Source organism: Scomber japonicus, chromosome 6 (genome assembly GCF_027409825.1).
Source record: "Scomber japonicus isolate fScoJap1 chromosome 6, fScoJap1.pri, whole genome shotgun sequence".
NCBI classification, from domain to species: domain Eukaryota; kingdom Metazoa; phylum Chordata; class Actinopteri; order Scombriformes; family Scombridae; genus Scomber; species Scomber japonicus.
In genome coordinates, this window is record NC_070583.1 from 1532575 (window position 1) to 1545902 (window position 13328).

The 13328-nt window shown below is 43.1% G+C and overlaps 1 protein-coding gene across 1 annotated transcript in view; it reads left to right on the forward strand.

Moving 5' to 3' along the window:
• fat3a (FAT atypical cadherin 3a) overlaps positions 1–13328 on the forward strand; it is a 194875-nt gene that overhangs the window by 140250 nt on the left and 41297 nt on the right. Inside the window, exons 13-15 of the mRNA XM_053320639.1 lie at positions 8177–8373; positions 9689–9842; positions 10045–10278. Of these exons, the coding sequence (XP_053176614.1) occupies positions 8177–8373; positions 9689–9842; positions 10045–10278 (585 nt within the window). The remainder of the gene's footprint in view (positions 1–8176; positions 8374–9688; positions 9843–10044; positions 10279–13328) is intronic.

Below are 13328 nucleotides of genomic sequence, written 5' to 3' on the forward strand. Positions count from 1 at the left end.
TTTTCGTTTTTTGTGTTAGATTCAAAACAAATAACACAATAATCAGTAGTCAGTAGGATATTTAATTTTTTTATTTGATTCGATGAATTTCGGATGACCACTGACCTGTCAGTAAAAAATCATAAAACATCAGAATGTGGGCTAGTTTGTGACAGAAACGCTATCTCCTGGTCAAACCCTGTATTACAATGAATAGGCGGGTTTACAGGAAAAGATAGACACGCCCAGGAGAAGGAGGGGGTCTCTCCAGCTGCTGGAACTCAGCTGGAACTTGGCTGGGAGTCAGCTGCCATTCAGCTGGCATTCAGCTTGGAGGGGAACTTTGAAGTGGCTACTACTGTATTAGTATTCGGAATCTCTAAACAATTGCTACAGCTATGAATAAACATTAGGAGACAAGTTGTACACTAAATCAAAGGCATTGTTCAGTGTAAAAATCACTCTTCTATGGTTGCTTTGAAAGGATATGTGCATACATGCCACAATTCCAAGTGTGACTGAGAAACAGGCATTGAAATTTGATAACATTTTCATGGCTGAGTAGCATTCAACAGCCTGTGACATTTACACAATAATTAGCGTAAAAGTAACTGCATGACATCTGAAGAAAGATGCTGTGGTGTATCTTTTGTCTCCTGAAAAGATTGAAATTCAGAGTGCTGACTTTTTTTTAAAGTGCAAGATGAGTGATAAACAAAATAAATGACATAGTACAGTACAAATAGGATAACCAACAGTACCAGACAATAACCTAGACAAAACAACAACATGAATAAAAAATAATTAAATAAACAAAAATTTGCCTTAATACAAAATGGTGAGGTGGGTAAGAAGAAAAAGAGAAAAGTGGGCTGTTTAATTAGATGTAATGATGGATTCATGCCCCCAAACTATGTAAGTCTAGATTGGTATGTTGAAAGTTATCAATTATGTTGAAAGTTATAAATTGGTTATTTTCAAATAAGTGATGAAGGCCAGACACAAAGTCAGGGTTACTTGCAGAGTGTTAGTGATGATTTAGTGATTTTCGTAGCTTTCCCCCTGACTGTCAGCTCAGTCTTAGAGATACTGTATTTTTGATGAGATTGAGTTTTTTAATTGATTTTTTCAGCTTGTGGCTTTTCATTGCTCTTCAGTGTGTTTTCTGTGTAAGGCTTTGGTGATAATTAGTTTGATCATTGACTGAATAAATGATTAAAGGAATTGGACACCAGCTAGGAGTGTGGGTCTTTGTTGGGTTTTTTTAATGTGACATAGTGGTCACATTCATGTATATGGGGATTATGGAGGTAGTTTGTATTTTGAAGGTTAATCTGTCAAATAATCTTCAAAGAATGTGTGTATGTTCCTCAATTGTGTAATATTTATAATATTCTGCTAGGAATCCATCCAGTCCAAGTGATTTGTTATGTGGCATTTGATGTAGGGTTATTTGAGTTAGATCAGCCAGTTCTTTGGATAGTGTGCATAAGTCCAAGTTGTTTAGGCAAAACCCTTGTTTTGTTACTTTGAAGAAAATTGTCTTCTTTAAGTTGTTGGATTAAGAATTATGTTGTTGTTTGTTTTAGTATTGTTAGATTGTTGGGATTTGAGGTTACTGAATTCCTTTTTTATTTATTCTGTAGGATTATTGGAGTAAAGGTCTGTAAATTGTTTAATCCTTTGTCTTCAACTCTTTATCAGTTTTTGCTGTGCAATGAATATATGTTTTTTCCTCTGGTAACAGTTTTTCTTGTTTCCCATAGTGAATGAAATGGTAAAAGGACTGTACTTATATAGCACTTTTCTAGTCGTTTTGACCACTCAAAGCACTTTTTCACTGTGTCTCATTCACCCATTCACACACATTCATACACAGACAACAGGAGCTACCACACAGGGTGTTGAGGAGGAGGAGGTTATATTTTGTATAGAATGCTGTAGTATTTTTGCATAATATCTATGTAGAGGAGTTTCAGTGGACCTGCTGTGGCAGTGGAGGTTACCAATAGGTAGATAAAGCCTCAAGTCCCTAAACAAAAACTTACACATACTGCACTTGGTGTTTGTGCATTAATGCACAATAAAGACACAGATTAATGCTAGATCTGCATGCTCGTCCATCAGTATGAGGATGATTAAACAGACCTCCAGTCCCACAGAGTATATAGACGTCTGCCTGCAGCACCATGTTTAACAGCACTGTGACAGCAGTTTCAATATGTGTAAGGTAGATTTAATTCCTATGACACTCACTGCTACTGTTTAAGTATAGCAATGGCCAGCATGTTAAAGCATGTCTTTCTGTAACAGTTTCTCGGTTGCTGTTGTATGTTGCAGTTAGGGATGGGTGGACAAAATAATGTACGTATAGCAAACATCTAAACATTTTGAAAACATAGCCTTTGACATAGCTATGTAATTCTTAAGAAAGTCTCTTTTCCTTCCCTTGTTACCGTGTTGCAGCTGGGTGTGGTTAAACAAGGACATTAATTATGTAATAAATGTCTCCCCAATCATATTTAGGAGAAAAATTATTGATGTTCTAGATTCTAAACCAACAGGATCCATTTTGAAGCTATGCTAACCATTTCATGTATGTGAATGGAGAATGCTAAAACCATTCGTGCCATACTTCGGGAGGTACAGTAAAATAAAAATACATATTTGGGAGTTCTAATCTAACATGAGCTGTTAATCAAACATGATCTGATTACGACCCCTCAATCCTTGAAATTATTTTTGTGGAAGCTTAATGAGACAATCAACCTTGATATAATATACCGGTTTATGCATTTTTACTATTTCAAGCCACATTTCCTTTAATGCATTAAAGACTTTAATGCTGTGATGGAACATATTGGTCCCACACATGTGGTCTTACTAGTAGGTGTGTACCACATCTGAAGGATTAACAATAAGTACACTTCATTCAGGCTCAACACACTTTTGTCCTAATAGTGCTCAGAGCAGCAATCAGAGCCAAGTGTATCTCACAATGTACCATGATATACTGCTCCACACCAGAACAGTTGTTGACAGTAATCCACCTACATGCTGGTTTAATGACTCACAATAATCCAAAGACACAAAGAAGCTGACATTCATGACATATTGGTCAAATCCTAAACACAATCAAATGTGCTCAGACATTGTACTAATTCCTTTTAATATTGTCCACAAATAACAGAAGTGTGATAATGATTTGTGATGATTTTAAAAATCATACATATATATACACATGTATATATGTGTGTATATACAGTACGTATATATGTGTATATATATATATTCATGTTTGTGCTTTCTCTCTCACGCCTACTCTGATTAGCCATCCTCACTTACACAATTAGTTAAGACCTAAATTTTGAGTCACCAAAGGTTTGGGGACTTACCTTGGATGCTGGAGAAAGACATGTTAAATGGGTTGACAGCCACCCAGTGCTTTCATAAACCCTCAGTGTTATGGTCCAACCTTCATCCATTACTGCAACATAGTTATGTCCCTCATAAAGCAGCCATTTTTCTGTAATTACTGAGTTTTCATCAAATAGTTGTTTTTGTCAAGCACCACTCATCAAGGTCATATCTCCCTCCATTACAAGTTATTGTGAAAATTGTAGAATCTTCATAACATCATTATTCACAAGAAAATTCATTGTCCAAGGATGGTAAATCCTAATGATCTTAACCTTTCCTTTTGCGACAGCCAAATCTTTCACTTATACTATACATAAATACACATGAACATTTACTGAGCACATTCATGCTCCCAAGAAGATCCCAAGAAGCCAAAACATTTCTTTTTTTTTTTATTAAGTATATTTTTGGGGGCTTTTTGCCTTTAATGTACAGGTTAGTAGAGAGAGACAGGAAACTGGAGGCAGAGAGGGGGGAATGACATGCAGGATAGGACCGCTCGGTGCGGGATTCGAACCGGGGTCTCCTGCAGCGAGGACTGTAGCCTCAACACATGGGGCGGGTTCTACCCACTGAGCTATGCTCAACCCCCGAAGCCAAAACATTTTGATATTAATAACTTTATGGTCTTTCCTCAAGCTGGTTACTATGGTAACTGGAGAGGACGCTGGTGTTGTTTGTTCGCAGCTTCTCCATCCATGATTTCGATTGCTTTTATAGTTTTCCTGTACTATTTTCACGCTATTGTGCTATTTTTTACTAGCCAAGTTGCTCTTTTTACTGCACCGATTGTTTTAATTGCGATGCCTTGTGCTCAAATTTTTTTTGGGACCTCGTAACCTATGATGCACCTTTCTGCATCTTTCTACTGATGGAATAGCTAGGTACCTACCTGTATGATACCTGCTACTGATGACTTGCAGCTGTCAACCTTGCAACCTGGCAACCCTCATCCCACCTGGAAAGTGCTCTCTGGATCCAATCATCATATCGCCTTGACGGACAACTTTCATTCCCTTCCACCACCGTTCACCACCGTCTACCATTAACCGTTAGCCGACTGCTACTTGGTGCTAACGTTGTCTGGCTAGAAGTAAGCGAGGCTAGGCAGCATCCTTCCCTGGTCAGCATGGTGTTCAGCTATTCCATCTCCCAACCGACTAAAGCCCAAAACCATTCCTCGACTTAACATCCCCATCATCAAAGAACTTGGACTTCTTCGCCGCCCTCGTTACATTCACAGAGGCTCCGGTCGAAAATACATCTTCCATAACCAGCCAAGCTGCTCTGCTACAAACATCCCATCTCTCTGGTTTTCTGTCAACACGGGAAATACTGCAAGATCTCTGCACTCCAGCATGGGAATCACCCATAGACTGTATAAAAGAAATGGATGTAACATCCGTGACGTCACCCATTGGTTTGTGGACTGCTACTCGGAAGCCAATAGTTTCGAATCTAGGCAGTGCCATCTTGAAAATTTCAGGTGCATGCCGGGAAAAAAAGAACACAGATACTTATATGGGCATGAGGCGGAGTCATGGGCGGGAGTATGGGCGGAGCCAACAACAGAGCGGGGAGGTTGCCATTGGTTGCGAGGGCTGGATCTCGAGGACATTGGTCAATCAACCTGTCAATCACACCCCAATGCATACCCTGCTTTATCGTCAAATATAAAATCAGGGAGGCCAAAATTTCACAAATGAACATCATACTGCATTGAAGAAGGCTTTAAACTAACGATTGAGACCATAAACACATTTTGAAAACGTTTAGTGAGGTTAGAAATCAAATGAGAAATTGGTGAATTCTCCATTGACTTGTATAGAGACGGAAGTCCTTTTGAACACAAAACGGTCGCCCCCTAGTGGCCTTTTGATAGAATGCAGCTCTAAGTTACTTCGCGTTGGCCTCATTTCAGAGGACCGGAACTCCCCGCCTGGAATCACAGCGAGATCCCCGCACTCTCGGCTGGATAGATTTCGTGGAGTGGATTCCAGTTTGCGCGGAGTGGATTTCTATGTTTTACGACCTCGGAGATTCAGAGATTCACCCCACAGTTATTGGCCAAATGTGAACTTTTCAACACTCAATCCAACAACAATAAATCCACCCTGATTGAAGAACACATCAGGGAGAAAGGACTTGACTTCGTGTGTCTCACAGAAACCTGGCACCAGCCAGAGGTTTACACCGCCCTCAATGAAGCCTGTCCCTCCAGTTACAGCTACTTGGAGGCAGCTCGTAGCACTGGCCGCGGTGGTGGCCTAGCTGTCATCCATCGACAGGACCTGGAGTTGGCCCCCATGCCACTGCCTACAACATCCTCCTGTGAGTGTCTTGTATTTAAATGTAAGCCCCCCTTTCCCATGACTGTTCTCCTCATCTACCAGCCCCCCAAACCCAACTCTGCTTTCATCCCGGAAATATCTGATCTCCTCACAACACTCTGTACTACCTCTGCCAATACCATAATCCTGGGAGATATAAATATTCACGTTGACACCCCCTCATGTCACCCCCGCCTCTGCCAGTTTCCTTCAGCTACTAGACTCCCTCAACCTACAACAACATGTTGATGTCCCCACACACTTCAGGGGACACACACTTGATCTGGTCATCTCTAACTCCGCCCCCATCAGCAACCTTCAACTTTATGATCTTGGTATTTCTGTTCACAAGGTCATGTCAATGGAGCTGCCCTTTCCTTCCCCCCACACCAAACCTAAGCGACAGGTCCATTTCAGAAATCTGAAAAACATCAACGCAGATGCCCTGGCCCTCGACCTTCAGCTTCTCTCCTCTGGCTCTAGTGACTTCCTCTCTGTTGCTGACTCAGTGGATTCCTACAACCAGTCCCTAAGCAGTCTACTGGATCTCCTTGCCCCTTAACATTGGGTTAGTCTCCTTCTCGCGCTCAGCACCCTGGTACACCTGCGAGCTGCGAAAGATGAAGACAACTGGGCGTGTCCTTGAGCGGAGGCTCAAGGCCTCTGGACTGACTGCTCACAAACAGGCATACAGAGAACACAAGAGGGCATATGCAAAAGCTCTGAGGGATGCACAGTCCAGATTTTATTCCACCATCATCAACAACAGCCCCAGTAACTCCAAACAACCTTTCTCAACAATAAATCACCTTCTCAAACCCCCTTCACCATCCCTCTTTGAGGCCACAGAGGAGAGGTGCAACATGCACATCACTTTTTTCAGACAAAAATTTGATAATATCCGCTCACACCTCTCCACCACTGCTCTCCTGCCCCCCTTCCAACTGCCGACCCACCGTCTGAGATTGTCCAGCCTCTCTGCTCCTTCTCTGATGTCACACAGGAAGAGGTGGAGGACATACTCAGGAAAATGAAGCCGTCCACCTGTGCCCTGGACCCTTTCCCTTCAGCCCTGCTGAAGGCCAGCATCTCTGCCATCTCTCCATTCATCACCAGGATCATAAACCACTCCCTCCTGGCCGGCCACATCCCATCTGCATTGAAAACTGCTGTTGAACACAACATCCTCCTCCATCGCCTGAAATACACCATTGGACACTCAGAAAATATACAAAATTGGTTCACTTCATATCTGACCGACAGAACCGAGTACATCGCCCTGGAAAAAGCAAAATCACACACCCACAATGTCACCTGCGGTGTCCCTCAGGGCTCAGTGCTGGGCCCCACCCTCTTCACTCTCTATCTGCTCCCCTTGGGCAATGTAATTAGCAGGCATGGTATATCCTACCATTGTTATGCTGATGACACACAGCTCTACATAAGAACAACCCCAACTTCTTCTGCTCCCCTGCCAACATCCACACTGACCACCTGCCTGGAGGATATCAAGACGTGGATGGAACTCAACTTCCTGCAGTTAAACAGTTCCAAAACGGAACCCATCCTAATTGGCACACTACATCAGCTCTGCTCTTCCACCATCACCAGTATCACCTTCTCTGGCCAAAACACCCCCCTTTCCTTATCTGTCACCAACCTGGGTGTTAAAATGGACCCTCAAATCACCTTTGACACCCACATCAAACACCTCTTTAAAACATCTTTCTACCACCTCACGCCTTTATCTCCTCCAGACTGGACTACTGTAATGCACTCCTCGTCGGGATCTCTGGCAAGAGCATCCAGAGAATGCAGTACATCCAGAACAGTGCTGCCAGGATCCTGATGAGGGTGCGGAAATATGATCATATCACCCCCATCCTAAAATCCCTTCACTGGCTCCCTGTCCCACTCAGAATTGAGTACAAGGTCTCCCTCCTCACCCAACAGTGCATTCACGGACATGCCCCCCCCCCCTATACCTTAAAGAACTCCTCACCCCCCAGACCCCCTCGTTTATTTCATGATGCCTCATTACATTAGCTGCACTTCACAGCTGACACCCCAACAATCCAGAAAGTGGCAGCCCTACATGATTCATATTAAACCGAATAATAGACATTTACTGTATATATATATCATCATACATGTAATCAGGTTGGTACCTGACCATATCATACTCATCATAGGTTTGCATATTTTGTCCTCATGTTACAACTCAAAAGGGCACAATGATTTAAGGAGGTTTACAGGAGATAATGGATACAGACTGAGTAAGAGAGGATTATTTCCCCTTGACAAGTTAGTTCAATGATAATCTGTTCAGGACTTTTCTTGCTGAGCTGTCAGAGTCTAATCTGCTGAATATATAATAGATTAACAGAAAGAGGCAGAAAACTACTCCAATATTAACTATATTCCTCTGTTTTTTGTGTGTTGTCCAGGAGGGAACTATCGCGGTGTGTTTGCTCTGGGTCTGGTTCAGGGTGAATGGAAGATGTATGTGAAGGGGCCACTGGACAGGGAGGAACGCAACCTCTACATCATCAATGTCACTGCAAGTGATGGACTCTTTGTTTCCCAGGCAATGGTGGAGGTGACCGTGATGGACACCAATGACAACAGCCCCATCTGTGACCAGGTCAGGAATAATATTGTTTTTGCTCTTTTTTAAAGGACAGATACAACTACCAGGACACTAATAGTTAAAGACTGTGTAAAGTGAATTCAGACATTTTCTTCTAAACACATTAAATAGGTCATAAATGTATTTCTAAAAAAGGTGTAAAAAGCATTTCAATCATTTAGATTTGACCATGTTTCAAGATTTCTATGTTCAGGATTGGCATAAACTCGCCCCTGCTGCTGTAGAGGTATAAATACATTCAGCACACACTACTACTACTACAGTCTACAGTTAGCCAGTTACCCGAGCTAGCTGCTGAGCTAGCAGCTGAGTTAGCAGCAGAAAGCTCTCAGGCGTAGCGTCCATGTTTCTGGTAGAGGTGGTGATTTTGATAGGGGGGGGGGGTTTTCAGCGGACTCTGTGGGCACTTTGAAGCCTAATTTCATATATTTGGCGATTTTTTTAATCATTCAAATTTGGCAGGGTGGTTAACAACACACTTTTCTGTGGTATGTCAAACTCAGAACACATATTTATTCTTACTTTACACAGGCTTTAAACACAGGGGCAAAAGGCAATTCGTTTTATATGCATTGACAGCCTACAACATTATTTTGATTGAGCCAAATATAAATGTAATGGATTAGCTTTGTGCACATCCAAAAACCTTTAGTGGGATAGGTGCTGGATACAAAAAACAATTGAACAAAGCGTACCTGAGTCAGTGCTCCATAGTGGGGATGGAACTGGACAGTGTGGAGGCAGTCATAGAGAAGAGGATGAGAGGAAAGCAGGAAACAATCATGGACAATCCCTCTCATCCTCTTTATGTCTAGCTGAGGCAGCTCAGGAGCACGTTCAACTACAGACTCATACAGCCATGTGCTTCAAAGCGCTTTCATACCATCAGCCATCAGACTGTATAACACCACTGCTCCCAGTACCTCCCACTCCCACTAATGTTTTGTATAGTTCTTGTTCATTGTATTTTGAGATTGTTTTATTGTTTATTTTATTTTATTTTTACTTGGAAATACTGTTATGTCAATTTTGAATTTCCCCCTAGAGAGATCAGTAAAGTGACCGTATACCAATACCTATTCTTGTTTCAACCAACTGCAGGCCATCCTCACACAAACACTAACTGTAAATGTAGCTATTGTCAAAGCTATACCACATTTCATAGTGTCATTTCATTCCAGTGACTGGGTCTCTTTATTTCTTTGCTGCCTGTGTGTGTGTGTGTGTGTGTGTGTGTGTGTGTGTGTGTGTTTGTGTGTTTGTGTGTGTGTGTGTGTGTGTGTGTGTGTGTGTGTGTGTGTGTCTGCAGGCTGTATATACTGCCTTCGTTCCAGAGAATCTTCCAGTCAACAGTGTACTACTAAGGGTTGGAGCTACAGATGCAGATGTGGGAGTCAGTGCCTGGATCCAGTACTCCTTACATGGTCCTGGATCCCAGGACTTCAGTATCGATGCAGACACTGGTATTACAGATGATATATTTTCATTTGAATAATACTACTGTACATGGGCTGCAGCAGTGACATTGAGCCAGGGCCCTAATTTTGTGTGTGGGAGTCATGCAATTATGTGTATAGTATAGTATTGTACTGTATAGTCTGACACACTCTCATGCCACTGTTTGACTTCATATCTCAATGTGTCACATGTTTATAAACTGTCCAGGTGAAGTTAAGTGTTCTGTGACTCTGGACCGGGAGATGACACCCAACTACCAGCTAGTTGCCCAGGCAACAGATGGTGGTGGGCGGTGGTGCCATGCTCAGGTGAAGCTGACAGTGACTGATGTGAACGACAACCCTCCAATCTTCACACTGTCACAGTACACCGCCAGTGTCTATGAGGACACTGCCACCAAAGCCCTGCTCACCCGGATCCAGGCCATCGACCCTGATGAAGGTGATACTACTACTACTACTACCATCTTGTAGCACTAGTATAATTTCTACTACTAGTAGTGTTACTACTATACATACTGTTCCGTGTTCTCCCCACGGAAAGGGCAACCCAGTGTACAAACGGATATTACTCGGTATTCCACATTTGTTTTTGTTTATTTTTTCCACAAAAAGGGAATCAGTCAAGTAATAAACCTAAAAAGAATGAGGAATGCAGTGTTTCAAATTTCATGTGCATACTACAAACACAGCCCATCAATCTTTTACCTCAATAGCCCAATAAGCAACAATAAGTAACATTAAATAACATTAACCCATATCCCATTATAAATAAACATATTTATCAAATCATACATTCATCAAAATACAAATATATAAATCATTTCATTTCGAAATACTAATTTCATAATTTGAATGTGCGCTTCACAAGTCAAATATTAAGCACCATATTAAATTCAATCAAAAAGCAAAAAAGTGCATTTGTTTTGTATAGGCTAAGCAGGAAACTACAGCTGAACTACAGCTCCCAAAATGCCCTGCGGCAAACCAGGAAATATACCGGCCCGCGATTCATTCAAACATTGATAAAGCTAAGGAGAATAGATACAAACGGACACGGAAGGTACAATGCAATATTAGAAGTCTAAATGTCAGCTTTACATCCCACAGCTTGCCACCACATCAGCTTTTAACTTTGGAGAAGAGCGTTGTCTTTATCACTTGACTGAACTGCTTAACTTTTGTCTACCAGAGCATAGCGTTCTCTAACATGCAACGGACATAAGCACAATAAACAACATAGCATGGCGACAGCAGACGACATGAAGCGTACAACATAAAAGCAGACAAGAAAGCATTTGCAATTAAGAGAGAACTTACCAAGTGGCTGCACACCGGGTTGAAAGTTACTACACACTAAATGAATCTCGCACTTCCTTTTAACGTAGTAAACACCGGTCAGCTGTTCTCACAGCACACCTCTCTCTTAAAGAGACACTACTCTATTAGGCTGCGACACCTCAAACGTTTCTCTATGACTGCATTTGTAGCTCTGGTTTAAAGTAAATAAGTATTTGAATAAACATGTAAATAAGAAATAACAAAACTCCACAAATTATGCAACTCCACAGAAAACACAACACCTCCCACTTAAGTTCCTGATCTTATGATCAAGGGAACTTACCAAATTCACTCAAAACCCCTCTTAACGACACCCTCTTTTTTTTTTTTTTTTTTTTTTTTTTAAATTTGCTTTGCACAATATCTGTGTGTAAGTGTCTGATGGAAGAGCATCTTAGTCCATTGTCCAAATCAATCACATCCCTTTGGCAGGTGTGTGGTGTACTGCCCAGGTATGCGAGGTATGAGATGTGTATGCTCTTGCTTCTTCATGTATGTGCAATGTGATGGGCATGGTGGCAGCGCTAGGCTTGCACCAACCAGCCAACAGGGGTAAGGGTGGTCACAATGTGACAGGGGTTTGGGCAGTGATTGGAAGGGGTTTGGGCTAGGAGAGGGGTTCAGGAAGAGGCGGGTTTCATAGCGGCTGGTGGATGAGTTTTGTCCTCCACTGGGAGAAGGATCACCAGTCTTCTCACGTCTCTTCTGATAACTGTCATGGGCAGTGAAGAGCTCCTCTTTTTCCGGCCACCCGCCAGGGAAACAGGAAGGCCAGCACATGTTGCGATGTCAGCATCCCTGACAATCCCTTTACTATCAGGATAAACAGTCAGAATTCGGCCCAGACGATGGTTGGTGTCCCCTCCAAGCGATGCTCGACCCAGGATGAGGGAGTTGGGTGTAAAGTACTCAACCGAGTCCTCCTGTTCTTGAGCTCTGGCATTCATTTGTCAGGTTGGCTGCTTGATAGAACAGAGTTTGGAGCTCCCCCCCTGTGAGAGACCCAACAGTTCCTCCAAGGCTCATGAGCGCCCTCTTCAAAAGCTTCACAGCAGCCTCCGCAGCTCCATTCCTGTGGGGTGCATCTGCAGGATGAAAATCCCACTTCCACTCAGTCCCATTCTTCGCGGCTACATCTTCTATGGACACAGTCTGCAGGCAAGCCAGATGTTTATGCAGCTCACTCAGAGCCGGCTTGGCACCAATAAAGTTGGTGCCTCTGTCAGACCATAGCTGCCTTGGATGCCCCCTCAGAGCAACAAAGCGGGAGTAGGCTTGGAGGAAGCTTTCTGTTGACTGGTCATCGGTGAGGTCCGCATGGATGGCTCTCGAGGCCATACAACAGAAAACAATGCCCCAGACCTTCTTGCTTGTCCTTCTTTTAACTGAGTCTTTCATCTCAAAGGGGCCAAAGAGGTCGAGGGTGGTATACTCGAAAGGACTTGCTCTCTGAGTACGCTCTTGAGGGAGATCACTCATTATTTGCTGACACATCTTGGCTCTTTGCTTCCTGCAGGTGACACAGTTGTTCAGCACCTTCTTAACAGCTCTTCGTCCCTGCATAATCCAGGCTTTCTTTCTTGTCCGTAGAAGAGTAGAAGCGACACCTTCATGGTTTTCTTCATGTGCCTCCCTGGCCAATAGGGTTGCGAGCCATGACTGGCATGGGATTAGCGGTACAGCCAATCTGTCCTCATCCCAGCATTGGATTCTTCCTCCGCAGAGCAACAGTCCTGTCTTTTCTTCCTTCTGAACAACCAGGCGATCCAGGGTTGTGTCGCGGAACTCAACACCATCTTGAGCTTCGAGAGCTGGATCTTTGAAAGCTGTTGCTCTTTCTTCCACAGACAGGTATAATCTTGCCTCCCACTTTGACTGAACTGGGGCCTGGCTGTTGCCCAGCCAGATTTCTACTGCTCGTCTCATCCAGGCAATGGTCCCACATAGCCGTGCCAGTGAACTGAACCTTCGGGGGTCCACAAGGCACACAAGAGCAACACTGGTTGGGCTTGACCATTTTCTCAGCTGGGCTCCTGCTGCGACTAGTGCCGAGAACGCCTTCCTCCGAAGTCCACCGATCTCTTCAGTAACAGAGTAACAAATTCTGGGCCTTCCTGCCAGACTGATCCTTCAGCAAGCTCCTCAGGGGAT